The sequence below is a fragment of the Geotrypetes seraphini genome, chromosome 6 (genome assembly GCF_902459505.1).
Source record: "Geotrypetes seraphini chromosome 6, aGeoSer1.1, whole genome shotgun sequence".
Classification (NCBI taxonomy): domain Eukaryota; kingdom Metazoa; phylum Chordata; class Amphibia; order Gymnophiona; family Dermophiidae; genus Geotrypetes; species Geotrypetes seraphini.
In genome coordinates this window covers 10,528,932-10,556,172 of record NC_047089.1, presented here as the reverse complement: position 1 = coordinate 10,556,172, position 27,241 = coordinate 10,528,932, and the positions used below count along the sequence as shown (strand labels likewise).

The 27,241-nt window shown below is 43.3% G+C and overlaps 2 protein-coding genes across 12 annotated transcripts in view; one reads left to right on the top strand and one right to left on the bottom strand.

Annotated features, from left to right (window-relative positions):
• LOC117362439 (cytochrome c oxidase assembly factor 4 homolog, mitochondrial) lies at window positions 1-26,616 on the bottom strand. 5 transcript variants are annotated; one of them, XM_033948793.1, is made up of 3 exons: window positions 2,561-2,632; window positions 2,100-2,171; window positions 1-559 (listed from the first exon to the last, which is right to left on the bottom strand). In XM_033948793.1, exon 3 carries the CDS (start codon window positions 545-547, stop codon window positions 281-283), a length of 267 nt encoding a protein of 88 aa, XP_033804684.1. In that variant the 5' UTR covers window positions 548-559; window positions 2,100-2,171; window positions 2,561-2,632; the 3' UTR covers window positions 1-280. The 5 variants fall into 5 exon arrangements, 4 of the variants coding, with proteins under 4 accessions (XP_033804684.1, XP_033804686.1, XP_033804683.1 ...); XM_033948795.1 differs by lacking the exon at window positions 2,561-2,632 and adding an exon at window positions 2,305-2,347; XM_033948792.1 differs by lacking the exons at window positions 2,100-2,171; window positions 2,561-2,632 and adding an exon at window positions 26,479-26,616.
• Window positions 2,579-27,241, top strand: part of PAAF1 (proteasomal ATPase associated factor 1) — a 30,657-nt gene continuing 5,994 nt past the window's right edge. The window contains exons 1-10 of one of the 7 annotated variants that reach the window (XM_033948787.1): window positions 2,658-2,731; window positions 2,823-2,863; window positions 6,957-7,073; window positions 16,508-16,595; window positions 17,513-17,602; window positions 20,037-20,135; window positions 22,001-22,151; window positions 23,445-23,639; window positions 25,451-25,542; window positions 26,602-26,717. In XM_033948787.1, coding sequence (XP_033804678.1) covers window positions 7,060-7,073; window positions 16,508-16,595; window positions 17,513-17,602; window positions 20,037-20,135; window positions 22,001-22,151; window positions 23,445-23,639; window positions 25,451-25,542; window positions 26,602-26,717 — 845 coding nt within the window. In that variant the 5' untranslated portion in view covers window positions 2,658-2,731; window positions 2,823-2,863; window positions 6,957-7,059. Of the gene's footprint in view, window positions 2,864-6,956; window positions 7,074-16,507; window positions 16,596-17,512; window positions 17,603-20,036; window positions 20,136-22,000; window positions 22,152-23,444; window positions 23,640-25,450; window positions 25,543-26,601; window positions 26,718-27,241 lie in introns of all 7 variants that reach the window. The other 6 variants (XM_033948785.1, XM_033948789.1, XM_033948786.1 and 3 more) reach the window with 6 other exon arrangements.

Genomic DNA, 27,241 nt, shown 5'->3' with positions numbered 1-27,241 from the left:
TTCACTGTTCATGCAGATATTTGTTTAATAGAAAAATGCAAGAGATATGCATAAGGATTTAAGTTTTTGTATAAACCTTGAGAAATCCACAGCAGTTTTTGAAAAGAAAAACACAACTTGGAAGTCCTAGCTTCTGCACTTATAACCCAGCAAGTCACACCCCAATCTCTCTCCCTCCTTGCCCCACTTTCCTGAGAGCATCTTTAAATACAGCTAAAGGGCTGCAGCTGCCTCCTGCTGGGCTTGAGCCTGGCATCTGCTCTGGTCTCCTGTGCTGCTCTTAGCTGTCAGTCTGCTTCTGTTTTTGCCTCTGCAGTTCCTGCATGCGCTGCTTCTGTTGTTCCTGCATACAGTCCTTGAAGAGCTGCACCTGCTGCTGACACTTTCTCCAGTCCCTTTGCTCAGACATGCACTCCTGCAGCGCATAATGAAAGGCTGCACAACCAGAACGGAAGATCATCTGGTCTAAGGGATCCTCTTCTTCCTCCTGCTCCTCTCTTTCCACCTTTCTGCTCCAGTTGTGACCTGGTGGATTAGGAGCAGACATCTTCCCCAGGTTCTATTTTTAAACAACAAAAATGAAGTAAGATACACATAGCAGTTATGTGCAGACCACCACAAAACTATGTAGCAGCCATCTCCTGATCCTCACTTTTTTCATTATTAAAAGGAAAAAACTAAACAAAAACACTTCCCACAAAATGGGGGAGGGGATACTGATGAATAAACAAGCACAGGGAGTCCTGGGGCAAGTGTATGTTAACAGAAAATTTGTCCCTTTTTAAAACTTCATAGTGGGAATACTGAGTTTCTCCTTTATATTACTATATGAAATTGGGAGGGGCCTTAGACGACTGGGCTAATCAGGCCCCACCCGGTGCATCCCACAATGCACTGAGAAGGGCAGGCCCGCCTCTTTCCAAAGGAGGCGGGCCGTCCAGCTGGAGGGAAGACCGTCCATTGTTTCAGGTTAGAGGTGGGGTCTGGGTGGGGGGTTTCCAGCAGGAGGGATTGGGCACCCTCCTGCCAGTTTTGTTCAGGGGGGGGAGTGGGGAGGGTTCCAGCAGGAGGGACTGGGCATCCCTTCTGCTGTGTTCGTTTGGGGGGGAGGGGTGTTCCAGGCAGGAGGGATTGGGCATCCCTCCTGCTGCATTCGTTCGGGTGGGGGGACTGGCAGCCGCAGCCGCTAAACTTATTACGGCAGGAAGATCCCTTGCCAGGATAAGCTTAGCGGCCGAGTCTACAACAACCGAACTCTCTAACCGGCATCTGTAACATGGACATTGGTTAGAGAATTGGGTTTACTTTAGGCCGCCTTAGGCCCAATTCTATATAGGATGCCCGTTGGCTTCTGAGACGGGTGTCCTATAAGGGAATCTGGGCCTTAGATTCCAAATGAACTTTCCAGCTCCAGGTGGATTACAGTGATAGTATAAACACGTATTACAAAAAAATCATAAGATACAAAGATAATTTATATGCTTTAGTTGTAAAAAGAAGAAAAGGAAACCCCTATGAATTACCACTGAAAGCAAAAATACACTCTGTTGTGTTGATTCGTAGGGGAAGGTCAAACCAATATCATTAATCAGACTCAACGCAGATCTGCGTTTCCACAATTCAAACCAGATAAGTACGGATACCAATGCACAAAAGGTTAAAGCAGTTCATTTTAAAAGGCATTTGTACAAAATCATGCTTGGTAATACAAATGGTAACAGTATACTGCAGGATTCAGTTGCAGCATACTACAGTATGTTACTAGGTTAGCATTTGTATTACCAAATATATTGTAGTGCCTGCATGAATTTTAGTATATATTGTAGTGCCTCCACACCAAAACATATACAGTATATGTTAAGATTGTACTACAGGAAGACAATATATCAAATGCATGACCTATCTAAAATCATATCCTAAGACAACCATGTAATCATGTACTTAACAGAATATTTACAAAACTAGTCATGTTTTCAAGTTTTGTCTAGAATCTTTGTAAGATGCATCATCCTTATTTCACTAGGCAATAGAGTTCTATAATGTGGGTCCATGGGCTATAATAGTTTTACATCTGTTTTGTAATCAAAGATCCAACAGACCTGGTATTATCGAATTCCAATTCTGATTCAGATCTTAAACACAGCCTAGAAACAAACACCTACATCATGACCCTAAAATTAAAAAAATATATATATTTATTAAACTCTAGCTTCACTTTTACAGGCAACCAACCAGATTTTATTACATATGGTGTCACATGTTCTCCCCTAAAATCATTTTTATTGCTACATTCTGCTTGGGTACCTGATTTGAAACCCATTCTGAGCTCCTTTGGGAGGATGGGCTAACCCCCCCCCCCAAAAAAAAAAAAAAACCCCAAAACAAAAACAAATAAATAAATAAGCTACCAGGGACATTTTAAAACATTAATACAGAACCGGGGGTGGCTCAGAACAGGAGAAACATAAAAGGATAATAACTAGAAAGACGACACTAGAAGGGGGAAGAGGTATTGAAATATAAAAGAAGGCAACCAAGGTGAACCCCTAACCCATCTTACTGAGAACTCCTCCTTCCGGGTAGAGCGCTTCCTCTTTAAGGGGCGGGATTTCTATTGGTGGCCGTCGTAGGCCCTTCCGGGTTAACGGGCGCTCGCATCCGGCCGGCTGCCGCCAGGTTCCAAGATGGCCGCTCGGCTGTTGGTGCAGAGCGATTGGCCGCAGGTGCTGAGGTGAGAGGCGGCGGGTAGGGCCCGCGTCGTTAAACGCGCAGATGCGGAGCTCGGGGCCGCGCTAACTCGCTCGTTTGTGTCCCTTTTGCAGGAAGGTGGAAGCCGAAGCCTGGGTGGCGTGTAAAGTCCCAGGTGAGGAGGACGGAAGGGAGGCGCTGGCGCGGCCATAACAGCGGGAGGTGTTTAGAGCGCGAGGGGACGTTGCTTAGAGGCTCTTGTGCAAAGCGCTCGGGAAGTGGCGTCTCCATTGTAGGCAGCTGTCTAATTAGCCAATCGGGAGGCACGTTTTCTTAGAAAATGCTCCCCAAGCAGGCCGCCTAGATTGAAGGCGCCTAGGGAAGCTCGCCTAAGGCTAGGCAGAAGCCTTAGGTGAACCTAGGCGGCCCTACGAGTCTCACTAGCAGAGTGGGAGACGCTTACAATGTAGACTTGCAAAATGCTGGCCTACATGGTAAGTAGACGCAGCCGCTATACTTAATCATGGCAAGGGATCTTGCCTGCCACGATTAGTATAGGGACCGCAGTTCCGGCCGCCAGTCTCCCCTCCCCAACCCCTGCACCCGGATGATCACGGCAGGAGGGTGCCCAAGTCCTTCTGTCAACAGAACCCGCCCCCGAACATCGCCGGCAGGAGGGTGCCCAACCCCTCCTGCTGGACCCTCCCCCAATGAAACCCCCCACCCCGGAACCCCTCTCAGGTTTACCTGTAAATTGGCCAGACGGGTCCTCGCACCATCCGGCCAGTAGGTCCGCCTCCATCCAAATGAGGCCCCCCTCCCCTCCCCAACCCACAAGATCCTAGAGCCATTGGGGGTGGTCCGGCAGGAGGGGTTGCCGAGCGCCAACCTTCCTCGCTACGCGACTGAATAGAGGGATTAAGGGACTTGCCCAGAGTCACAATTGAACTTGCAATCTTGAGGTGCTGAGGCAGCAGCTTTAACCACTAGCCCCTCTCCCCACCTCCTTGGTAACTTACCTAGGTACACCTCTGTGTCCTGCAGTAAGCCCTCTGAAGCTACGGTAAACATGCGCTAGTGCTTACCCCAGCTTGGTACAAGGACCCCTTAGAGTTCTTAAATGTACCCTACTTTGCACTATTATTAAGGGGGGTCTCTCACTAAAGGTTAGTGCATGTTATCTACCACTGGGATCTGGGGCAACTTTACTAAGACCCTGGAAATAAAAAGGAGGCTAGAAACTGGATGTTAATATGAAATAATGGACGAGTCCAATGCTGTTTTCTGGCATGCCTTGATAGACTAGAAATTTATCCAGAAGACTCGTTCTAGCTAATCATTGGACGTATAAATGGAAAGAAGTAGAGAGCCTAAGAGAGACAGAAGAGACTTTAACCTTTATGTGAAATCAGTTTTTATTATACAAATAAGCACACACAGCACAAAACAATACAGCATGTCCAACAATGTCAGGAAGGTTCTTACTCTTAATAAACCTCCCCCTACATATAATGTTGCAGTATCAAGAAGAAACTCGTTAAATTATATCCCTAAGGCACCCTAATAACCACCCTCTAACACCCCCCCTCCCTCCCAGTATCCCCTCCCAAGGGTTGTATGCACTGGTTAGGTTAGAAATCGTGGTGATGGCCTTGCAATACCAGTCTCTCACAAGTCCAAGTCATTGAAAAACAAACTACGAGGTTTATGAGGCAATGATTGCATGTAGGGTGCCCAGGCCAACAGGAACTGTCTTTTGCACTGTGGCTTTAACTTTTACACATAGTAACTATGTTACAGGTTAAATTTTCTCAAGGTTTTGACAGAGTGAGGAGGTTGAAATTTGATGACATATTTGTATTCCTAAAAGAGGGCGGATTATGTAAATGGTTTCCAGTGAATATAGTTCCAGATGTGAGTGATATTATAGGACCCAGTTGTGACCTACTGTCAAAAGCCTTTGTCAAAAAAAAAAAAGTGACATATAAGAGACATTATATATGGTTATATAAGAGACATTAAAACAGTGGTTCCCAACCCCTTCCGAGGGACCCCCAGCCAGTTAGATTTTCAAGATAGCCCTAATGAATATGCATGAGAGAGGTTTGCATACCTGTCACTTTCATTATATGCAAATTTCTCATGCATATTCATTATTTCATAAACAAAAAGAGCTATATGTATATCACAAATGTTTTAATTCTAAAGATTTACTCCAATCATCCAGTCACAATTTTTATTATATTATACTTTTAAAATTTCATATAAACCACAATTGTACTTATAATTCATATCATATAAATATATCTGAACCCTTAACAACCTACCAACCAACCCACTAAAAATTCATATAAAAAATGCACGACTGTCCATATAATCTACTAAAAAGTCTTCAATACTGTGCAAACTTTTCATCTCCTGGGAGATTTCAGGCTCCCCCTGGTGGTTAACCTGCAAATCATCCCTATTTTTCCTAACACAACCCTGGTCTATTCCCTTCCGGGTTTTACTCTGTGTCTTAGGAGGAACTTTAACTGGAACCAGGTCAGGCACGATGTCTGTCTGGTTACAATGCGTCGCCATTTAAATTATACTTATTCCTTTTCCAAAGAATTCTAATTCCCAGTAGAAAAGACCTGAGATAAATGCCTGTAGTGCATTTTTCATCAAATGAGTTGAATATTTTAGCAGAGCCAACTAGAGAGTATATGGGAGAATCTCAACAGTGGCACCAAAATGCTGTTCAAAAGTCATCTGCTGTTGTCCCATTTTAAAATAGTTTTTGTGCTTATTAGATAAATATGAGGCTTTTTGTCTCCCTCAACGAGGTCAGAGAATGTTTTTACGGAAAGTGGGTTTGCTAGGGGGAAAAAGAATCATCAGTGTGAGTGGGTGATTCCCTTCCATCCTTTTGGGCCTGGCGCAATCATCTTTATGCGCTTTTATTGTTAGAACATAAACTGGCTTGCACTACCCCTAAGAGGAGAAAAGTGTTTCTCTCCATCTGGCTTCCCTATATTCAATCTTTGAGTCCAAGGGCTTTCAGTGATATCTTAAATGTTCTTTGACTTGCTCTGATCGGAGGTTAGTCGAGGTTCTCCACTTTCCTCTTCTTTTTTTATTCTTCTCTCTTTCTCCTTGTTTTTATTGTTAGTCATTGTTTTTATTAGTCCATTGGGGGGTTACATTACATTCAACCATGGACACTTCATAATACAGTGCTCCCCTGCGAATTTGCAGTCCGCGATCCCAGTCATTCGCAGTATTTTCTGACCGCGAAGGGGAGGCAGTAGAGGGCAGCCAGAGGTCCGGCAAGTGAAGGAAATTACTCGTCGTATGCTCCGACCGCCTCTTCCTGTACTAATTTCAAAGCAGCTCATGATTGGTGAGGCCTGACTTTAGTACAGGAAGAGGCAGTCGGAGCATACAACGAGTGATTTCCTTTACTTGCCGGCACTCCGGCTGCCCTCTCCTGCCTGTCTAGCTGCTCTCTCCTGTCTCCCCTGCCTAAAAAACGTATTCGAGGTTTTTTGACATTCGCGGGGGTTCCTGGAACGGAACCCCCGCAAATATCGGGAGAGTACTGTATATGGTTTTTCTATGTTGGTTGTAATAAAATGTTAGATACACTATATGTGACTGGTATATGTGACTATATATACTTCTAGTGCCCGTCTGATAGTTTTCCAGGACTCATAAGAACCCAGGGTCTCGTACATTCTTTTTCAAATGGTTTAGAGCAGGGGTAGGGAAATCCGGTCCTCGAGAGCCATATTCCAGTTGGGTTTTCAGGATTTCCCCAATGAATATGCTTTGAAAGCAGTGCATGCAAATAGATCTCATGCATATTCATTGGGGAAATCCTGAAAATCCGACTGGAATACGGCTCTCGAGGACCAGAGTGCCCTACCCCTGGTTTAGAGGGATGGGCAGGGGTTTGGAAGGTACAGCTAACCCAATTGTGTAGGCTTCAACTGCTGCTCCCCAGTTTGCCAGGATCATGCTGTGGTTTTCTGTTTTGTTCATTTGGGCTTATACATGGTTTTATCTGAGTTTACTGTTTGTCATGGTCCTTCCCACTTTGTTTGTAAGTTAAGGGAAAGTTTCCTATGGGGGGAGGGTGGAATAGTAGACCCCCTTTTTTGATTTGTTTTATGGGGGAGAGGGGAGGGGTCTTAGACAAAATGTATGATGAAAATTGTATTGGTTTTTTTGTTCTGTTTTCTATGGAGTCATCAATAAAAAATTATTTAAAAAAAATAAAATAGTTTTGTGTTGTAGGGAAACCTACCCTCTATGGCATCCTGAAATGTCAAGGCTTAGGTTCAGACGGGCTTCTGGAAATCACTGCATCAGAAGGCTTTGTTGTAAATGAAGTTAAAAAGGTACTGTTGAATTTAATTTAATATGTCTATGGGTATTGGGGAGAAAGAGAGTAGAGCTGATGAATTAGCATGCAGTGTAAACTGTGTCCTGGGAAATGCAATCTTTATTCATGCTGGAGGGCTTCTGCTCTCCTTATTTAAAAAACCCCAAAACAGGAAACAGAATAGAAAATCCTCCTCTAGTTTCATATATTGGTAATCTGAATGAAATGGATAGACTGCATAGAGGTGGAGGGGCAGTTACAATCCTCCGGCAGTGGTCGACATGGCCCATCCAATCTATCTGCCGTCATTGTTAATGTTACTTTGCGTGGTACATGAATGCTAAAAAGAGCATGCACCAGAGCCAACTATAGAGAACGCTGAAAGAAACTGTGACATAATAGAATTCTCCTCTGTTGGCGCTGATAAAGAGCGATACTGGATCTTTTAGGTCGCTGGTATCAAAGGACCCAATGTACTGTCACTACATCCTCTTTCTGCTTACCAGATAGGTTGTGGCATTGATGGAGAGTTGTAGTGGCCCAGTGGGCCCTTCAGATGGTACCATTATTTTTAAAGTTATAAGATACAGTAAAAGCTTGGATTGCAAGTAACTTGGTTTGCAAGTGTTTTGCAAGACAAGCAAAACATTTTTATCAAATTTTAACTTGATGTATAAACAATGTCTTGCAATACAAGTACATACCATATACGCGCGTCACATCATCACAACTGAGCCGATGGTTATTCTCTCTCTGCCGCTGCAGGAGGGTAGTGACTGTTCTAAACGAGTGAGGTCTTGCAATACAAATACGTATAGTATTTTGTATTAAAGTTTTTGGGTTGTGGAATGAATCGTCTGAGTTTCCATTATTTCCTATGGGGAAATTCGCTTTGATATACGAGTGTTTTGGATTACAAGCATGCTTATGGAACCAATTATGCTCGCAAAACAAGGTTTTACTCTATATATCTATATATCTAGAATGTTGATATGTGGAATATAAGGGATTTTTTTTTTCCATAAAGCAGGAGTCTGGTTCCTATGAAACATGTTACTATGTTTCATAGAAACCAGACTCCTGCTTTATGAAAAAACAACAACCCTTATATTCCACAGATCACAGAACAACATCCTAGGAACATACAGACTTATGGACATTAATGAAAACCAACTAAAGAGAGTACATATACACACAAATCTCATAAAATGAAGAAACAAACAAACAAACAAAAATAAGTCTAAATTCTTTCTAGAAGTTGTTAGATGAGTCTCCGAATGAAGATTCGAAGGAAGGGAATTCCATAATGTAGGACAAGCGATAAAAAGCATGCAGCTGAACAGTCTAGATTTGAGCTTGTTTGACTGAGGGGACCACTGACAAGACACAAATCTCGTGGTGAAAACATCTTGGGATATCGAAGAGTTTCTCCGTACAAAGCCTTAAACAACTGGAGTGCCCGTTCAAAGTATCTGTGCTTATCCCAGGACAAGCAGGCAGCATATTCTTGACTGATGGGTGACGGCACCGACGGAGCCCCGGTACGGACAATTTTAGAGTGATTGCACTCTAAGAACTTTTAGAAAGTTCTAGCTCGGCCGCACCGCGCACGCGCGAGTGCCTTCCCGCCCGACAGAGGCGCGCGGTCCCTCAGTTTCTTAGTTTCCGCGGAGCTAAGAAGACGCGTTTTCAACGGCTGTTGAAATTTTCTCCTAACTTGCCTTCCCGCTCGCGTAAACGTTTTGGCTTAAATTGCCTTTTTTCTTTCTTTCCATTTTGTAAAAAAAAAAAAAAAACTTTCATTTTTCTTCTTCAGTTTCGGTTTTTCCCCGGCGGGGCCTTCTGCCACCATCGAAGCCTCGGCCTTCGATTTGGCGGAAGCCGTTTTTACTTTCATGCCCCCTCAACCGGGTTTTAAAAAGTGCCAGCGGTGTGCTAGGCCTATATCTCTCACGGACCCACACAACTGGTGTTTACAGTGTTTGGGTCCTGAGCATCAGGCCTCTTCTTGCACCCGCTGTGCTACTTTAAAAAAAACGGACATTAAAAAATCGCCAAATTCAACAGCGATTGTTGTTCGGTGCCGAGATGTCCGACCCCGTTCCTTCGACTCCGGCTTCGGCACCGATTCAGTCGGCACCCTCGTCTTCGACGCCGCGTGATTCCACACCGGCATCTCAACAGTCAGGTAAGCCGGCTAAGAAGCCTTCCCCGCTGGAACGTCTTCCGGCCTCGAGTGCAGTGAGTCCAATCCTGCCGCCTGTAAGACGCCAGCGGAAGCGCTCCGCCCCTATAGAGGTGAGTCCCTCGACATCGGGCTCCTCATCTCCGGGGCGTCGAGCGGCACCGCAGGTACCGCAGAAGAAAAAAGCGGTACCGGTGCCATCCCTCGATGACCGCATTACGGCCATCCTTCAGGTGCAGCTTAAGGAGCAATTAGAACGACTCCTTCCTGCTATCATGACACCGAACCTTCCGGTGCCAGTCCGCACCGAGCCACCGGTACCGGTTGTGGATCAACCCGTATCGATACCGATTGTGGAACCTGTGTTACCCGCTTCCACTGTCTCGGTACCGCTTCACCTAACCTCATCGGTATCGATGCCAGTCCTTGCACCGGAGCCGAGAGCTCACCATCAATCGGTGCAGACTTCGGCACCGGTGCGACCGATAACTTCTCCTGACTCGGTATCGATGAGGTCGGGTAAGTCGGTGCGCAAAACCCGACACATGCAAACATCGACACCTGAGTCTCGGGACCATTCTTCCCATGTCAGGGACCCTGATCTGTGGGGAGACTCAGAGGAACCCTTTCTTTCTGAAGGCGAATGTTCCTCAGAGGAGGAGGATTCGGCTGTCCCTGACCCATCCTCCAAACAGGCCACTTCCTCTTTCTCTAGTTTTTTTGAAAGAGATGTGTGAGTCCTTGTCCATTCCTTTGGAGGCTGAATCCAAAAAGTCTAAAGCTTTTTTGGATGCCCTTGATTTTGATCAGCCTCCAAAGGAATTTTTGAAACTTCCCCTTCATGACATCTTGAGGGAAACTTTCTATAAGAACTTAGAGACTCCTTTAACTGTCCCAGGGGCCCCACGTAAACTGGATTCTCTATATAAGGTAATTCCCATTCCTGGGTTCGACAAACCTCAACTTCCACATGAATCCTTATTTGTCGAATCCACCCTTAAAAAGACTTCAGGAGCCAGTGTATATGCATCTGTCCCTCCTGGCAGAGAAGGAAGGGCCATGGATAAATTTGGTAAGAGGCTCTACCAAAATGCTATGTTGGCAAATAGGGCTGGTAATTATGCTTTTCATTTTTCTTTTTATTTAAAGCATCTCCTTACCACCATGGCTTCTTTCGAAAAATATCTTCCTTCACGAAAGCATCCCGCTTTTCACACATGCTTGTCGTCTCTTCTACAATTACGTAAGTTTATGGTTAGATCCATATATGACACCTTTGAACTAACATCCAGAGCGACAGCAATGTCAGTAGCTATGCGTCGTTTGGCCTGGCTTCGGGTATCCGAGCTTGATGTTAACCATCAAGATCGGTTAGCCAATGCCCCATGCCTAGGGGATGAGCTCTTTGGGGATTCCATGGACTCAACCACACAAAAGCTCTCTGCTCATGAGACGCGCTGGGATACCCTGCTCAAGAATAAAAAGAAGCCTCCTCCGCCAAGACCATATAGGCAGCAATCGGCTTATCAACGCCGCTTCACAGCTCGTCCATTGACTACCACTGCTCAGCAACCTAGGCGTCAGAGGCAACAACAACGTCAGCCTCCCAGACAACAGCAGCAGCAACAAGCTGTAAAACAACCTCCTCAGCAGAAGTCACAGCCCTTTTGACTTCATTCTCCACAGTATAGCCAGTATCCCTATTCCTGCTCTCCTGCCTCAGCCTATAGGAGGTCGACTTTCTCTGTTCCTCAGCCGGTGGGAAGTAATCACATCGGACCAATGGGTCCTCAACATCATCCGCCACGGCTACTCTCTCAACTTTCAGACTCTTCCACCTCAAAGCCTGCCAAAAGAGTCTGCTTTGAACAATCCTCAATCGGCTCTCCTTATTCAGGAGGTCCAATCCCTCCTCCTTCTGAACGCTATAGAGGAAGTTCCTCTAGATCAAAAGGGGCAGGGATTCTACTCCCGTTACTTTCTAGTTCCCAAAAAGACAGGAGACCTCAGACCCATCCTGGATCTTCGCGATCTCAACATTCATCTAGTAAAAGAAAAATTCAAGATGCTTTCTTTAGCCATCCTTTATCCCCTTCTAAATCAAAACGACTGGCTATGCTCCCTCGATCTCAAAGAGGCTTACACTCACATACCGATCAATGTAACCTCAAGACCATATCTCCGATTCATGATCAATCATTGTCATTACCAGTACAAGGTGCTGCCCTTCGGTCTTGCCTCATCTCCAAGGGTATTCACCAAATGTCTCATTGTGGTAGCGGCATTTCTACGCTCTCACCACCTGCATGTATTTCCTTACCTGGACGATTGGTTAATCAAAGACACTTCTGCTCGAGCAGTCCTTCTGGCCACCAACCAAACCATCCAGTTTCTACAACTTCTGGGATTCGAGATCAATCTACCCAAATCTCATATCATTCCCACTCAGAGGCTTCAATTCATTGGAGCGATCCTGGATACACTCCTCATGAGAGCTTTCCTGCCATCCAATCGTCTCCAGACTCTTCAGTCTCTATGTCACCAGGTGCTTCCTCTGCCGTCCATCTCAGCAAGACAAATGATGGTACTCTTGGGGCACATGGCATCCACAGTTCATGTCACACCTCATGCCCGTCTTCACCTGCGCACTCCTCAATGGACCCTTGCTACCCAGTGGTCCCAAGCGTCGGATCCTTGCTCACGACACATATCTGTGACATCATCTCTTCGTCAGTCTCTTCAATGGTGGTTGGTATCCTCAAATCTATCCAGAGGTCTTCTGTTCCATCAGCCTCCTCATCAACTAGTCATCACCACCGACGCCTCTCTGTACGCATGGGGAGCTCACCTGAACGAGTTCCAGACTCAAGGTCTTTGGTCAGCCCAGGAAAGGAAGCATCAAATCAATTTCCTGGAACTCAGAGCGATGTTTTACGCCCTCAAGGCCTTCCAACACCTTCTCTTTCCTCAGGTCCTTCTGTTGTGCACAGACAATCAGGTTGCGATGTACTACATCAACAAACAGGGTGGGACAGGCTCTCGCCTTTTATGCCAGGAAGCCCAGAAGATCTGGAATTGGGCCATAGATCACCATCTCTTCCTGAAAGCTATATACATTCAGGGGAAACAGAATTCCTTAGCGGACAAACTCAGCAGAATTCTCCAACCTCACGAGTGGACACTCGATCCCGTAACTCTGCAGTCTATCTTCGATCAATGGGGCACTCCTCAGATAGACCTCTTTGCAGCTCCTCACAATCATCAGCTGCCCCTATTCTGCTCCAGACTTTACTCTCCGCACCGTCTAACAGCAGATGCTTTTCTCCTCGACTGGTCGAATCTGTTCCTGTACGCTTTCCCTCCTCTGCCTCTCATGTTGAGAACCTTGTTCAAGCTCAAGAGGGAACGAGCCACCTTGATTCTAATTGCTCCGAGGTGGCCCAGGCAACATTGGTTCTCCCTTCTACTTCAACTCAGTTCCAGGGAACCTTTTCTTCTTCCTCTGTTTCCTTCTCTGCTTACGCAACAGCAGGGAACCCTTCTGCATCCCAACCTTCAGTCTCTACACCTGATGGCTTGGTATCTCTCGGGCTGAACTCGACTGATACTCTTTTGTCTCAGCCCGTTCGTTCCATTCTGGATGCCTCCAGGAAACCAGCCACTCTACAATGTTACCATCAAAAGTGGACGAGATTTTCTTCCTGGTGTCTTCTTCATCATCTTGATCCCACTTCCCTAGCAGTGGAGACGTTATTGGATTATCTTCTTTCTTTGTCTGACTGGCCTGAAGTCCTCTTCCATCAGGGTCCACCTCAGTGCCATTGCAGCTTTTCATGAGCCAGTCCATGGAAAACTTCTTTCAGCTCATCCCCTGGTGTCCAGGTTCATGCGTGGGCTTTTCAATGTTAAACCACCTCTTAAAGCCCCTCCGGTTATCTGGGATCTCAATGTGGTTCTTTCCGCCTTAATGAAGCCTCCATTTGAACCTTTGGCTACCGCTCCTTTCAAGTTTCTCACTTGGAAAGTACTTTTCCTTATTGCTCTTACCTCTGCCAGGAGAGTCAGTGAGCTTCATGCACTGGTTGCAGATCCACCTTTTACGGTTTTTCACCATGACAAGGTGGTTCTGCGTACACATCCAAAGTTTCTCCCCAAGGTTGTTTCTGAATTTCATCTCAACCAATCCATTGTTCTACCGGTTTTCTTTCCAAAACCTCATTCTCATTCTGGGGAACAAGCTCTGCATACTTTGGATTGTAAAAGGGCTCTTGCTTACTATCTGGAGCGTACGAAACCCCACAGATCAGTTCCCCAGCTTTTCCTGTCCTTTGATCCGAATAAATTGGGACGTCCTGTTTCTAAACGTACGTTGTCTAATTGGCTGGCAGCGTGCATTTCATTCTGTTATGCTCAGACCGGACTGACACTGGAAGGTTCTGTCACGGCCCATAGAGTCAGAGCAATGGCAGCATCTGTAGCTTTCCTCCGTTCCACTCCTATTGAGGAAATCTGCAAAGCTGCTACTTGGTCCTCAGTTCACACTTTTACATCTCATTATTGTCTGGATGCATTCTCCAGAAGGGATGGTCACTTCGGCCAATCTGTTTTACAAAATTTGTTTTCTTAATGGCCAACCTTCCCTCCATCCCTCTTTTTGTTAGCTTAGAGGTCACCCATCAGTCAAGAATATGCTGCCTGCTTGTCCTGGGATAAAGCACAGTTACTTACCGTAACAGGTGTTATCCAGGGACAGCAGGCAGATATTCTTGCGTCCCACCCACCTCCCCGGGTTGGCTTCTTAGCTGGCTTATACTAACTGAGGGACCGCGCGCCTCTGTCGGGCGGGAAGGCACTCGCGCGTGCGCGGTGCGGTCGAGCTAGAACTTTCTAAAAGTTCTTAGAGTGCAATCACTCTAAAATTGTCCGTACCGGGGCTCCGTCGGTGCCGTCACCCATCAGTCAAGAATATCTGCCTGCTGTCCCTGGATAACACCTGTTACGGTAAGTAACTGTGCTTTCTCAGTAAGAAGCCAGTGCAAATGGGCCAAACAGGATGTTCACACTGAGAATATATTATTCCGGTTATAAGGCATGCTGCCACATTTTGGACTGTCTGCAAGGCCCTTATGGATGCCTTAGGCAAATCAGTGATGCAGATCCTTGAAGGATGGCTTGAAAGCCCAAAGTCTTCAAGTAGGACCACAAACGGAACTGAAAAAAGATGTGTTGACCACATTTGATTTGCAATGTTAAGTGCTAAGTTGTCCCAAGATAATGAATTTATCGAGCAAAATCTGTGAGAGCCATGGTGAAAGGGGCATACAACTTGCAGTTGCACCTTTTGGTTTTCCTAATATTCAAAACAATACCTCTTGATCAAATGAAGATGTCCTGAACACAGTTTGAGGCCTCTACCCCTGGGAGCATAGAATGATACAAAAGAAAACATTTGCGGAAAAACTGAAACATTAAAAAGTCTTGATTTTTATATGTTGGAGGGATTTTGGATATACAGTACGCTTAGTTATTTATTAGGCTCTATTTATCGCCTTTTTGAAGGAGTTCACTCAATGCAGTGTACAGCAAGAATAAGTTAAACATAAGCAATAGACAATCATAGCAGAAAAAATATTCAAATTACAAAGTATGGCATAGTCTGCTACATCAATGGCTCCCAACCCTACCACCAGCCAGTCGGGTTTTTGGGATAGCCCTAAAGAATATGCATGAGAGAGATTTGCATATAATGGAGGTGACAGGCATGCAAATCTGCCCCATGCATATTCATTAGGTCTATCCCGAAAACCCGACTGGCTGGTGGTCCTCCAGGACAGGGTTGGGAACCACTGTGCTACATCACAATGTCGTAATGATCGACAAGAATCAGTGTAATCCTCAATGCTACAATCCTTTATGAAACATTCACAAAATATTGCATGCACACAACGGAGTGTTGAAACTAATTTTGTTATCACTGGGATCTTCAGACCGCCACAAGAATTGCATAAGTCAACACAGCTGGAATCCTCATTGATGCTGTTTACACTATCGCTCCTTATCAGGAGCTCTATCATTGGCGTTATTCATTCTTTGTGCTCTATTATGTAGGAAAAACTTAGCTTTGTTGTCAACACATCCCCCCTCACATATCTTCTTCAGGGTCAGGGAAGACATAAAAACTAGCATAGTTGCTCTGCTTTTCAATCTGTCGCCATTAGACCATTGGTTGCCATTGGTCTAATGGCGACAGATTGAGTTATGCTACTCTAGCGACAGTCTGAGGATCCCATTAGCTTCAACGCTCCGTTGTGTACATGCAGTATTTTGTGAACATCGCAATGTTGACGCAACATGAGAAACATATTTTAGTGGACGGCATAGGGTGTAAACAAAGATAGAGCATATAGATGGATAAGACAGAGTAGCAGTCAAGAAAATAAGAGGACTAATTTAAAAAAAGTTGCACATGAAGTCAGAATGGTTCTTGAAAATTCTTCTATCAGTGTCATTCCAAATCAGTGTCATTCCAAATGGGTAGGGTAGTTGACAATGAGTTGAATATTTTTTAATAGCAGAGCTAACTAGAGAGTAGGTGAGATGTTCCTAGCAAGTTAGTTACATTTTCCATTAAGGGCCTATAATTAATCCAGACAAGGTTAAGCATCTCCAGTTTTCGTCCTTCGTGCTTAAGGGTCCGAAGTTCTGGAGAAAACTAAGGTGAGTGTTTGTGAATAGTGCACAAGACCTTTTTTGTGGTACTGTTTTCTCTAAGGTCTTAGCTAAGTATGTTTTCTGAATATCAACCTGTAGATAGCCTAAGGCTTCTAAGAAATTCTGAGCAGTCGGCTTTTTTTTGGTCTCTGATCTCCTTCCAAACTCTGGGAGGTGCCATTTGTTTCAGGTGGTCAGGTTAGGGGTGTAATCTCAATATTGTTATTCTGGGATGTCAAGTCTAGTATGTGACCCTTTTCATGGGTTGGAGAATTGACCTGTGTGACTCCTAGTGCTGTCATTGCGTCCAGGAAGACAGTTGTAGTGGTATCTGGGTTTTTGATGTGTAGATTATGGGATATTTCAATGGCCATCCTAGGGTAATTCAGGGTCACTTGCGAATCAGATCAAGGAGTTCTTGCACAGATGAAATGCTGGTGGTGCTCAGTATACCTTGAGCAGCCAGATTGGTTCTCTTTATCTAGCTGGATTAAGAGATTCTGATTCATTTAGCTAGAGAATGGTGATTCTGCTCAGTTTTGATTGTATCCCAGATCAGGATGCCTTAGAGGGAAGGCCCTGGCGGAGAAGACAACGAATCAGCCCGTTCAGAGTGCTGCCACCGGTTTTGAGGCTTCAGAGGTATGTAAGGTGGTCGGTGGTGTTCGCTGCACAAAGGGATGGGAGGGAGGGATCTTAACTAGGGCTTATTTTTGGACTAGGGCTTATATTTGTGGAAACACGGTAGCTCCCTCAAATACACCAGCAATGTCCAATGCGGCCGGTATAAACCATGCTGGACAGGAATCAAGCTTGCAAGAAACCACTGTGGATAAGCTGCTTAATGTCTTCAGTAGATGGAATGAAAAAAAATCCCATTAGGTTACGTCAAGGGAATTGAAGAAGAATCGAAGCAAACCACAGACTGTATTAATTCATATTTGATGACCTTTGACGAAAGCAAGTTAAATCCCTGACAAAAAATAATATTTAACAGGGGCTAATGAGATTACAAATGAACAATGAACATTCCTGAAGCATCCCTAAATATCCTTTTCAGGGCTACATAATTTTATTTAAATTTTTTGCCACCCTTCCTTTTGTTTTTCTTCCCTATATGTTTTTCTTTCTACTTGATCATTGTAGTTCTTTTGTTCCTGTCTGTTTTTAAATGTTTTTAATAACTATTATTGTTTTTAAGGATGTGCTGTTATCTTAAATATGTTTTTCTGACATTGTATACTGCCTAGAAGGCTGATCGGGCGGTATATGAAATCTTTAAATAAACTTGAAACTTGTATTAGCAGAAATTGCCCTTTTAGTCTGTTCATTGTCTTTAATTTCAGGAGCCAGGGCTGAGCTTTGCATCCTCTCCGTTTAGTCGCAGGGTTGTCTCTTTTATCCGAATTCTGCATTTGTCCAGTTAACAAAAGAAACTTTTTGGTAACAAAAATGTATGATGACTCGCTGTGCTATGATGTAGTTAGAGGGTGTGCTTACTTCTTTTACATAGGTTGAAAGGTTTAAAATTCCTGGGGTGTTTTTTTTCCCTTCCACAGAAAAGCATAGTTATTTCATGCCCTAAGGAAAATGTTACATCCAAGTTTTTGGCTCCATACACAACGTTTTCAAGAATTCATGAAAAAAGTGTAAGTAACCTAGGCCCCTGTCACGTCTGCCACCACATTCAAATGCTTACTTTTATGTCACTGAGTGTAGCGCAGTGGTTAAAGCTACAGCCCACGCTGCTCCTTGTGACCCTGGGCAAGTCACTTAATCCCCCCATTGCTCCAGGTACATTAGATAGACTGTGAGAGGGAAAAATGCTTGAGGACCTGAATAAATTCATGTCAACCGTTCTGAGCTCTCCTGAGAGAACGCTATAGAAAATTGAATAAATAAAATGTAGACATCCATAGCAGGCTTTCTTCCTTATCTTTTTATTTGCTTTCCACAAAACTTTTCATTTTTCCCTCTGCCTCCTCCTAGGTTTTCCTATCCAGCTGACACCTTGAGATACTCTTCCATTTTAACAAAGTTAGTTTCCCTGAAGTGTGGTGTGTTGTTTTTGGTTTTTTTAAATTTCTTTATTCATTTTGTAACTTACATCAAGTGGAATAGCAATACAACAAATCACATTCAATTGGAAAAGGCATGATAGGTTAAATTACACTTTCTGGTGGAATTCTGTTTGCCATATATACAAAATGGAGCTCACCATAGCAACTCAAAAAGGATATATTAATAAATTTCAAAAAATCTGGAGACCATTAACAGAATTTTGTAAAGAACAATAATTTTCCCATGTTTAGAATTTGATTAGAAGGGAAAGGGGGGAACATATTTTGGAATAATATACAATATATAAAAAAATTTAAATGTATAATATAAATAATGGAATATTGATTGAAAGGGAGGGGGAGAGATGGGATATTATTATTATAATCAATAAGAAATATGTAATTTTAGAATTCTGATATATTAATTGCATCTATTTTTTTAAAAAAAAGTTTTAAATAATATATCAATATATAAGCTTAACAAGTGTGTTTGTATAAAGAATATGTAATTCACTTGTTGTAACATAAGAAAATGAATAAAAAATTCAAAACAGAAAACATCAAGTGTACAGTAAATATCAAACAATTATAGTACATCACTTGAAAATCTACAATATCATACAACAAGAAGATTTAACCCCCACCCCCTCCCAAATTCATATACAACTAAAATATACCACATGAAAATAATATCTTATGTCATTCATAAATATATTATTAGTGGAAAACCAAGAATCCCCCTCCCCACCCCAAATCCACATGAGCATTAAAATTGGGAAAAGTGTAAATTATTCATTATAATACTTTTAATAATGGTCTCCACACATCCTTAAATTTATTATAGTAAACCTTTTTGAACTGCCAACGCTAAAGAGCGTTCCCTGAAGTGTTAAGATGGAACAAGCATGCACTCATTGGAACTAAATAGAAAGAAGAGGCTTAGAATGAAACAAACTTGAAAGCATATCTGCTTGGACTAGAGTGTGCTGAAGCAGCCTGTCCCCAGCATCCTTTTCAAGCAGAGCAATTCTAGATTGGAGTACGATTAGTTGAAATCATTAGCGTAAGAATCCTGTATACACTTCTCCCTCCGTATTCGCGGTGATAGGGGATTAACAGAACCGCAAATACTGAAAAACCGCGAATAACTGTTGTTTGCTGTTTTCTATTAAAAACCATCGTGAATATGGTAAAACTGCGAATGACATGGTGGGAGACCTGGCCTGTTTCTGAAGGAGAGGCAAAACACGGTGAAGAAAGTGCCGGGAATCGGCGATTTCTCTATGCAAGCTGATGTAATTTGGGGGGAGGAGCCAGTAAGCTAAAAACCGTGAATAATCGAAACTGCGAATACGGAGGGAGAAGTGTATACAGGTAGTCCCCTGATTACAGCCTCTCTCTCCCTCCTTTCCCACCACCCCCGCCTGAACAGCAGATTTTGCCTCTCCCTTCTCACTCCCCTTTTCTTCAGGTCACTGGCAGCAGTTCCCACACACTGGTATTGCTGATCCAGAAGCTTTCCCTTTGACGCGTTTGCATTTTGTGTCAGAGGGAAGACTTCCAGGTCAGCTGCGGTAGAATGTGGGAGCCGCTGCCAGTGACTTGAAGAAAAGGTAAATGGGGAAAGGGATGGAAACTGCCTTTTCAGCTATTATGTCTAGGCAGTCCTTGTGTTCGCAAGTACGAGTCTGATGTAAGTCAGACTGCCTGAATTATAATGCCCAGTCCTTTGGATGCATATGAAATGCATTTCCTTTTGTACCATCGCTGTTTTATTTTGTAAACCTTCTAGAGCTGTTTCTGGCCATCTTCCAAAGGAGGAGCGGTATCCAAGCTAATGTAAAAATTGATTGAGAACATAAGGTAGATCTATTCATAGGATTAAAAGTTCATACATCAAAGGGGAAAGAAAGGCATACAGCACACTAAATAAGTGGCATGTCTTGCAAGTAGACCATTCACGTAACTCACTTTGATCCTTAAGGCGTTGTCTTCTTTTTTTTTTTTTTTTAACTAAAACCAGATTACATGTTTCGATATTTCCAGTGGGGGAGGGCTTGGAGTGTCCACAAGCACAGATGGAACAATGAAAATCTGGCAGACCACCAATGGAGAAACTCGGGTAAGAGCTATGATATAATTAAAGGAGATTGTCCTATGCTGATTTTCTATGTTGGGGGTAGGCAATTCCAGTCCTCGAAAGCCACAGGCAAGTCAGGTTTTCAGGATCTCCACAATAAATATGCATGAGATAGATTTGCATCTCAAGGAGGCAGTGCATGCAAATCCATCTCATGCATATTCATTGTGGATATCTTGAAAATCTGACCTGCCTGTGGCTCTCGAGGACCGGAATTGCCTACGCCTGTTCTATGTGAATCATCTGAAGCCCACTTTTAGGGAGGGGGGGAGGGGATGGCCTGAGGACAGAAGGAGTGGGGGTCAGCTCTGACAAGTTACATATGTATCACAAAAGCATGGAGGAAATTTCAGTGAGTTGATGTCGGATGAATACAAGGTGATTTAGGACTCTTTCCTCTGCTAAGAAGATCATGGCCCTGTGAAGTTGTCTGGGCCAAGTGAGTGAGAGCACTTCACTGCTGTGAATATTGAACTGGTAGTAATATGCGTAATAGGAGTGGTGGTGAACTTCAAACATTTAATTTCTTTTAAGTACCCATTAACATGAGAACATAAGAGTTGCCATAGAGGGACAGACCGAAGGTCCATCAAGTCCGGTATCCTGTTTCCAACAGTGGCCCACCCAGGTCCCAAGTCCCTGCTAGAAACCCAAAGAGGAGCAACATTCTAGAGCTGGTACTGTGATGTCATAAGGCCTCATTCCACCAATGCCTAAGAGCCAACCTCAGCAGTGATGTCACAATGGCAGAAACCCAAAGAGTAGCAACATTCTAGAGCTGGTACTGTGATGTCATAAGGCCTCATTCCACCAATGCCTAAGAGCCAACCTCAGCAGTGATGTCACAATGGCAGAAACCCAAAGAGTAGCAACATTCTAGAGCTGGTACTGTGATGTCATAAGGCCTCATTCCACCAATGCCTAAGAGCCAACCTCAGCAGTGATGTCACAATGGCAGAAACCCAAAGAGTAGCAACATTCTAGAGCTGGTACTGTGATGTCATAAGGCCTCATTCCACCAATGCCTAAGAGCCAACCTCAGCAGTGATGTCACAATGGCTTGATTGTCCTATACTTGGCTCACATAAAAACATAAGAGCTGCCTTACTGGGCCAGACCGAAGGTCCATCAAGCCCAGTCTCCTGTTTCCAACAGTGGCCAACCCAGGTCACAGGTACCTGGCTAGATTCCAAGTAGTGAAACAGATTTTATGCTGCTTATCCTAGGAATAAGAAGTGGATTTCCGCAAGTCCATCTTAATCATGGCTTATGGACGTCTCTTTTAGGAAATTATCCAAACTTTATTTATTTTTTTTAACCCTCCTAAACTAACTACTTTTACCACATTCTATAACAATGAATTCCAGAGTTTAATTACACGTTGAGTGCTATTGCCTTACTTTGTGTTAAGAAACAGGAGAGAGAAATAGCATCAGGTGATGAAAAGAAATCGAGTCCGGAGATATCTCCCAGTTTTTAGAGCAAAAGAACCACCTCCTCCTTATTATTATTTGTCTGCTGTGAGATACAGGGGTACAGGTGGTATAAAATAGCATGCTTTTCCGTTTCTAGAGGTGTATGTTTATCTCTAGGTCCTGTCACTGCCATGCTATGCTGACTGCAATTAGACAAATGGATTCTAATGTTTGCTAGTGCAACCCAAGCAATATCCTTCACAGAAAGGGTGGTGAATTCATGTAAATGAAATTGTATCTGAATCCAAGAAAACTTGGAACAAGTACATAGTATTTCTAGGGAGTGGAAGGGACAGTGGATGGCGAGAATGGCTATGCTTTGGGATGAGCTTGAACTTGGGATTACTGTATGCTCTGTTTGCTTCTCTCAAGAGAATACTGGAAGGCCACATCTATGATGTGAACTGCTGCAAGTTCTTCCCCTCTGGCCTTGTAGTTCTGAGTGGAGGAATGGATGCCCAGTTGAAGATCTGGTCAGCAGAAGATGCCAGCTGCCCTGTGACTTTGAAAGGTCACAAAGGAGGTAAAAAGAACCTCTCTCTTTCTCATTCTGGTGATACACAGAGGCAGTAGGACAGGGATCCTCAGGGCCCACAACCCAGCCTGGTGTTCAGGATTTTTGCAATGAACATGTAGACTGGATGGGCCGTTTGGCCTTTTATCTGCCATGTTTCTATGTTTGTATATTAGCTGGCCATTCTGCCATTAACAGTCGGTCTAGACCAGTCTGTGCTGCAGCAGATTCTAGGTGTGCCCCAAGACGCCGGTAATAAGGAGAGGTGCTGGCTGACTGCTTACAGAACGTGCCTCTCGCGGCAAGAGGCATGTCTTATAGGCTTTCAGCTGGCGCCAATGACTCTCCTCCTCTCTGGCGTCTCCTCCTTCTCCCCATGCCTCCCCTCCTCCAGGGTCCCCCACCGGTGAAGTGACAGGTTCAGGGTCACGGCCGGAGGGCCTCTGCGTTGACGTTGGTGCACTTCCGTAGGCCTTCCAGCTGGGGCATCGAAATTTTTTTTTTAAATAAATCTTTATTCATTTCTACCTCTTACAACAAATGTATCAATAAATTGACAACTGAAATTTAAATACATCACTTGAACATCTGTCTTATTTAACAATAATACATAAAATTTAATCCCTTCCCTCCCATCCCATCCCATCCCATATGGGGCATCGGATTTAGTGTGCCGCAGGACACTGGTCTAGACATTGGTAGCAGACTGTGCTATAATGTGTACCATTTGAATATTTTACTGTTGTACTCTCTCGTTTACAAAGCCCGTGGGGATTTAAAGGACTTTGGGGGCTTTTGAGGTAATTATTTATGTCCAAGTTGTACTTGCTGTATACTGACTGAGGGGGGGATTTTTTTTTTTTTTTAAGGCAGTAAATGTAAAACGGAAAATTAAACAGATCTTTCTTAAACTTAGTAATGTATGAGTGTCTCAGGTTGATGACATGACCATCTAAGTCGAGTCATTCAACTTGGCCTTTTGAACCTACATTGGCTCTTCAGCCCACCCTGCATTACTTTTCCATTGTAACTCTCAGATCCAGTCAAAACAAACATGCCGTGCTTTTTTTTTTTTTTTCTCCAACTCCCATAGTTTGCACCATCCCGAGTTGTTCCAGGAACCACATCTATCCCTAGCAAGAGTACTTTAGTAATTTTTGCCCCTTTTGTCAAGGATTCTTCATTTCTGTAAAAAATAAGTCTTACACCTGGTATGAAATCCCCTCTGGGCAGCCACTTCTATGAGGCTTTAGAGCTTGTGTGTATCTTCTAGCACTGAAGGTGTTTGTCTTGGTGAAACAGGTATCCTAGATGTAGCCATCGTTGAACGTGGCAGGAACGTGGTTTCGAGTTCTAGAGACGGCACAGCTCGGCTGTGGGATTGTGGGAAGTCCGCGTGCTTGGGCGTGGTTGCAGATTGCGGTTCTCCCATTAACGGTATCGCCTTGGATGTTGCTGACAGCGCAGTGGAACTTGGCTCTCCCGAAGACCCACCCAGTGAGTCCTTTCTATGCTTCTCTGATGCTTTTTATGTAGGGATTATACAATTCTAGGTAAAACCTTCCGTAGTATCTGGGTTTACTTCTATGTGCACTGTTTAAAACAAACAACTGAGTTAATACAGGTTGTTTTTGTTAATATAAACTGAATGGATCTCTTCACTGAGACCACTTAAAATGGTTTTCATTACCTGAAAACAAGTGTTTGTACATGAAATGTGATGCATATATTTCAGTACAGTCTTCTTGAATTCCAAACAATGGTTGCACCTGTTTAATTTTCAAAATCCTATATGGTATCCTCCCTCCCTTTATCCCTCTTTCTTGGAATTCCTCAAACCCTAATACCACCAGATCCTCCCACAAATTAAAACTATCCTTCCCCTCGCTAAAAGGCATTTCCCACCCAGGAAAGCTAGGGACCTCCCTCCACTTCAAAATCACTGAGCTCTGGAACAACCTTACCTCCCCTCTTCGGAACTTGAGCTCTCTCCAAGTTTTCCGCAAACATCTGAAAACCTGGCTTTTCTCAAAAAATGTAAGTCTCCCTCCAACTTAGGAATCAAGGAAACTTATATCTTGGCATCCCAAGTCCTCTAAATTTTCTTCACACTTCTACCTCTAACCCTCTGTTGTAGTTCCTTCCTATTTCTCCTACTGTAAACCGCGTCGAGCTCTACGAACGTGGAGATGATGCGGTATACAAACCTAAAGATTAGATTAGATTAGATCTCAGGTTTAAAAAAACCCCAACTGATTGGTGATTTTTTTAGTATGTGCATTAACCTTCACTTCTCATCTTGTTTTACATACTTCTAAAAAAACTTTTTAGGTGACCTTTTTTTTAAATAATTTTTTATTTCAAATACTCAACAAGTAATACAACCATACAATATATAGTGCAAACCTCCTTTCACCCTGCAAACTATTGCTATAAAGTCCTACATCACTCAGTAACCTACCTTGTCCATCAATGAATCCTATAGGACACTCCCATCCAACATTTGATCCCCCCATGTTTTGTGCACACACCACATCTTATGGAACAAAATCAATGTTCCCCCCCCCCACACACACACACCACTGGTGTTAATTAACTTGGACATCAAATAAATATAGTCCAACTTTGTTAGTACTCTGCTCATCGGAGGTATCGCTTTTTGTTTCCCTGCTGGCCCTGAAGAAGCTAACTGCTAGCATATAAAGTTCAGTTTTTATACATGGTAGAACGTAGGAAGAGGGATTGCAGGGTAGGATGGTTCACTGGCTTATCATTTATGATCTTGGTGGCAGGGTCAGAATACCTTAGGCCACTTGTCATGAATGTTGTATCATTTGGAGTGTTAGAAGTATGAAGACAAAATTAAATAGCCAAATACGAGTCGTGAGGAAAAAGATGTCTCTCACTCAGCAGTGGGTTATCCAGAATACACTTTATTAAATGACAGCACAATCCGAACATGTGATTGACATCTTTTTCTCGTATTTGACTTGTTGTCTCCGTCTTAGAGGCCTTTTTGGGCTCTTTCTTCAGTGACAAAACTAAATAACCATTTGTTCACTTTTTTGCTGCAATTGTTCTAAGAAGTTTTTCACTAAAAACATAAAAAATAGTGCAAGTCTAAACGCTCTCTTTCCTGCTATCTTGAAGTTTCTTTGAGCATTCAGTGACTTGCTATTTATTTATAATGTATTTGTGTCCCTTGGTGTCTGCTGCTGGTCAGGAGTGTTTTCCCTAGAGAGGAGCATGCCCGCTGTGACTCTAAAGTGTACTTTTCCTTGTGTAATGTGGGATGCTTATTCCTTTAGGTAACCGGGAAATAGGAACAAAAGGAAAGCTGCTGCTTCTAGCTCGAGAAGATAAAAAGCTGCAAGGCGTGAGTCTGCATAGCCGGCAACCGGTGAGGACCTGCAAATGTTTCACGCTTCGAAAAACAACCGAGCACAGAGCCGCACAGTCACAGCCCCCGTAGTGACCCTGTTCTCACTGAGTACTGAGCTAAAAGATACTGTGATAAGACCAGCTCAGTCTGTGACCTGCTGCTTGGAACCGTTGCTCACTGATTTTTCTGGGAGGCCTGATGACATCTGCTGACGTTTCAACCTTTCCATTTTCCATGTGGCAAAATAAAAAAACAAAATTCACTTCTCTCATTGATGAGCTTATTTTTGTTGGCATTTTTACATTTTCATAGCATTTCATCATATATTAGAGCACACCTTGTTATATTTTTTTAAATGTTTTGTATATCTCTAATTGTTATAAATAAATCAACCCCATCCCCATACAAAGTTGGGGTGGGCACTATCCTCAAATCCCCCCCGAAACCTGGTACAAATCCAGGGAAAAGGACATCCAAAACAGAAGTGCAATAAGAACAAGCATGCCTCAATCCCTCCCCCACCCAAAAACAAAAAATAAATAAAAATCTGTAGCTCAATCATAAAATATGAGCTGTCTTAAGTATTACATGCTTTCCACTCCAAATACGAGTCTCAAATTTTATGATGCAAAACAAATTGACCATATTTATAAGCTGTTAACGTAGACATCAGGCAGATATAATCTAATTTTACTAAAATAATGTCCAGTGAAGGTACAATAGAACATTTCCAGTATTTAGCGGGAGCAATTTTAGCTGCCATGCAAAACGATGTGAATGCCACTTGTTGAGGATAAGTAATATTCAGAATAGCACAATGAGGACCTTGGAGTTAGTTATAAGTTATACCAGGAAATCCTTAAGATGTTGGATCTATGGAAGCAGTATACTTGGTTTTTGAAAGTTGCTTTCCTTCTAAACAGAGAATGGTAGCAAAGCTTTAACAAATCCTACCTCATCTTGAGTAACAGAATTCACCCTGCTGCTGTTAGTAGAGTGTATCTGGAGGTACCTTTTGGTGGTAATTGCTAAGCTTGCATTAATCTGGTAATTATTCTTCTCCCCCATCTTTCTCAGGTCTTCCTCTTTGGTGGGTCTGATGCCTTTAACTGCTGTGCATTTCTTTCAAGCGTCCACATCCTAGCAGGGTCCCAGGATGGCAATATATATCAGCTGGATACGAGAAACACACAGTAAGTGAGAAGTGCGAAAAAAATTTGACCATGTCGCACTTCTTCTGGTTCCCTATAACACACAGAATAACCTATAAAATCATACTTTTAACATTCAAAACACTCTGTAACAACCAGCCATAATTCTTAAACAATTTTCTAATTCCTACACCCCAGCTAGAACACAGATCACAATTACAAAATCTCTCCATATTATTAGCACTATAAGAACAATAATAATCTTCTCTGTCACAGCCCCATCTCTTTGGAACTCATTACCCCCCCCCCAGAACTACGGGATGAACCCATGCTAGATTGTTTAAAAGGAAAACGAAATGTTTCTTCTTAAAGATGTGTTCAATCTCTAATGCATTTACCTTATGAAACATTATCTTCATTTCTGCTTTGGTTATCAGATGGGATCCACCTTCCTTTTGTATTTCCCTAATATGGCTCTCGTTCCTATTTTATAATGTAATTCTTTACCTTAATCCTATCATAGTAACATAGTAGATGACGGCAGATAAAGACCCAAATGGTCCATC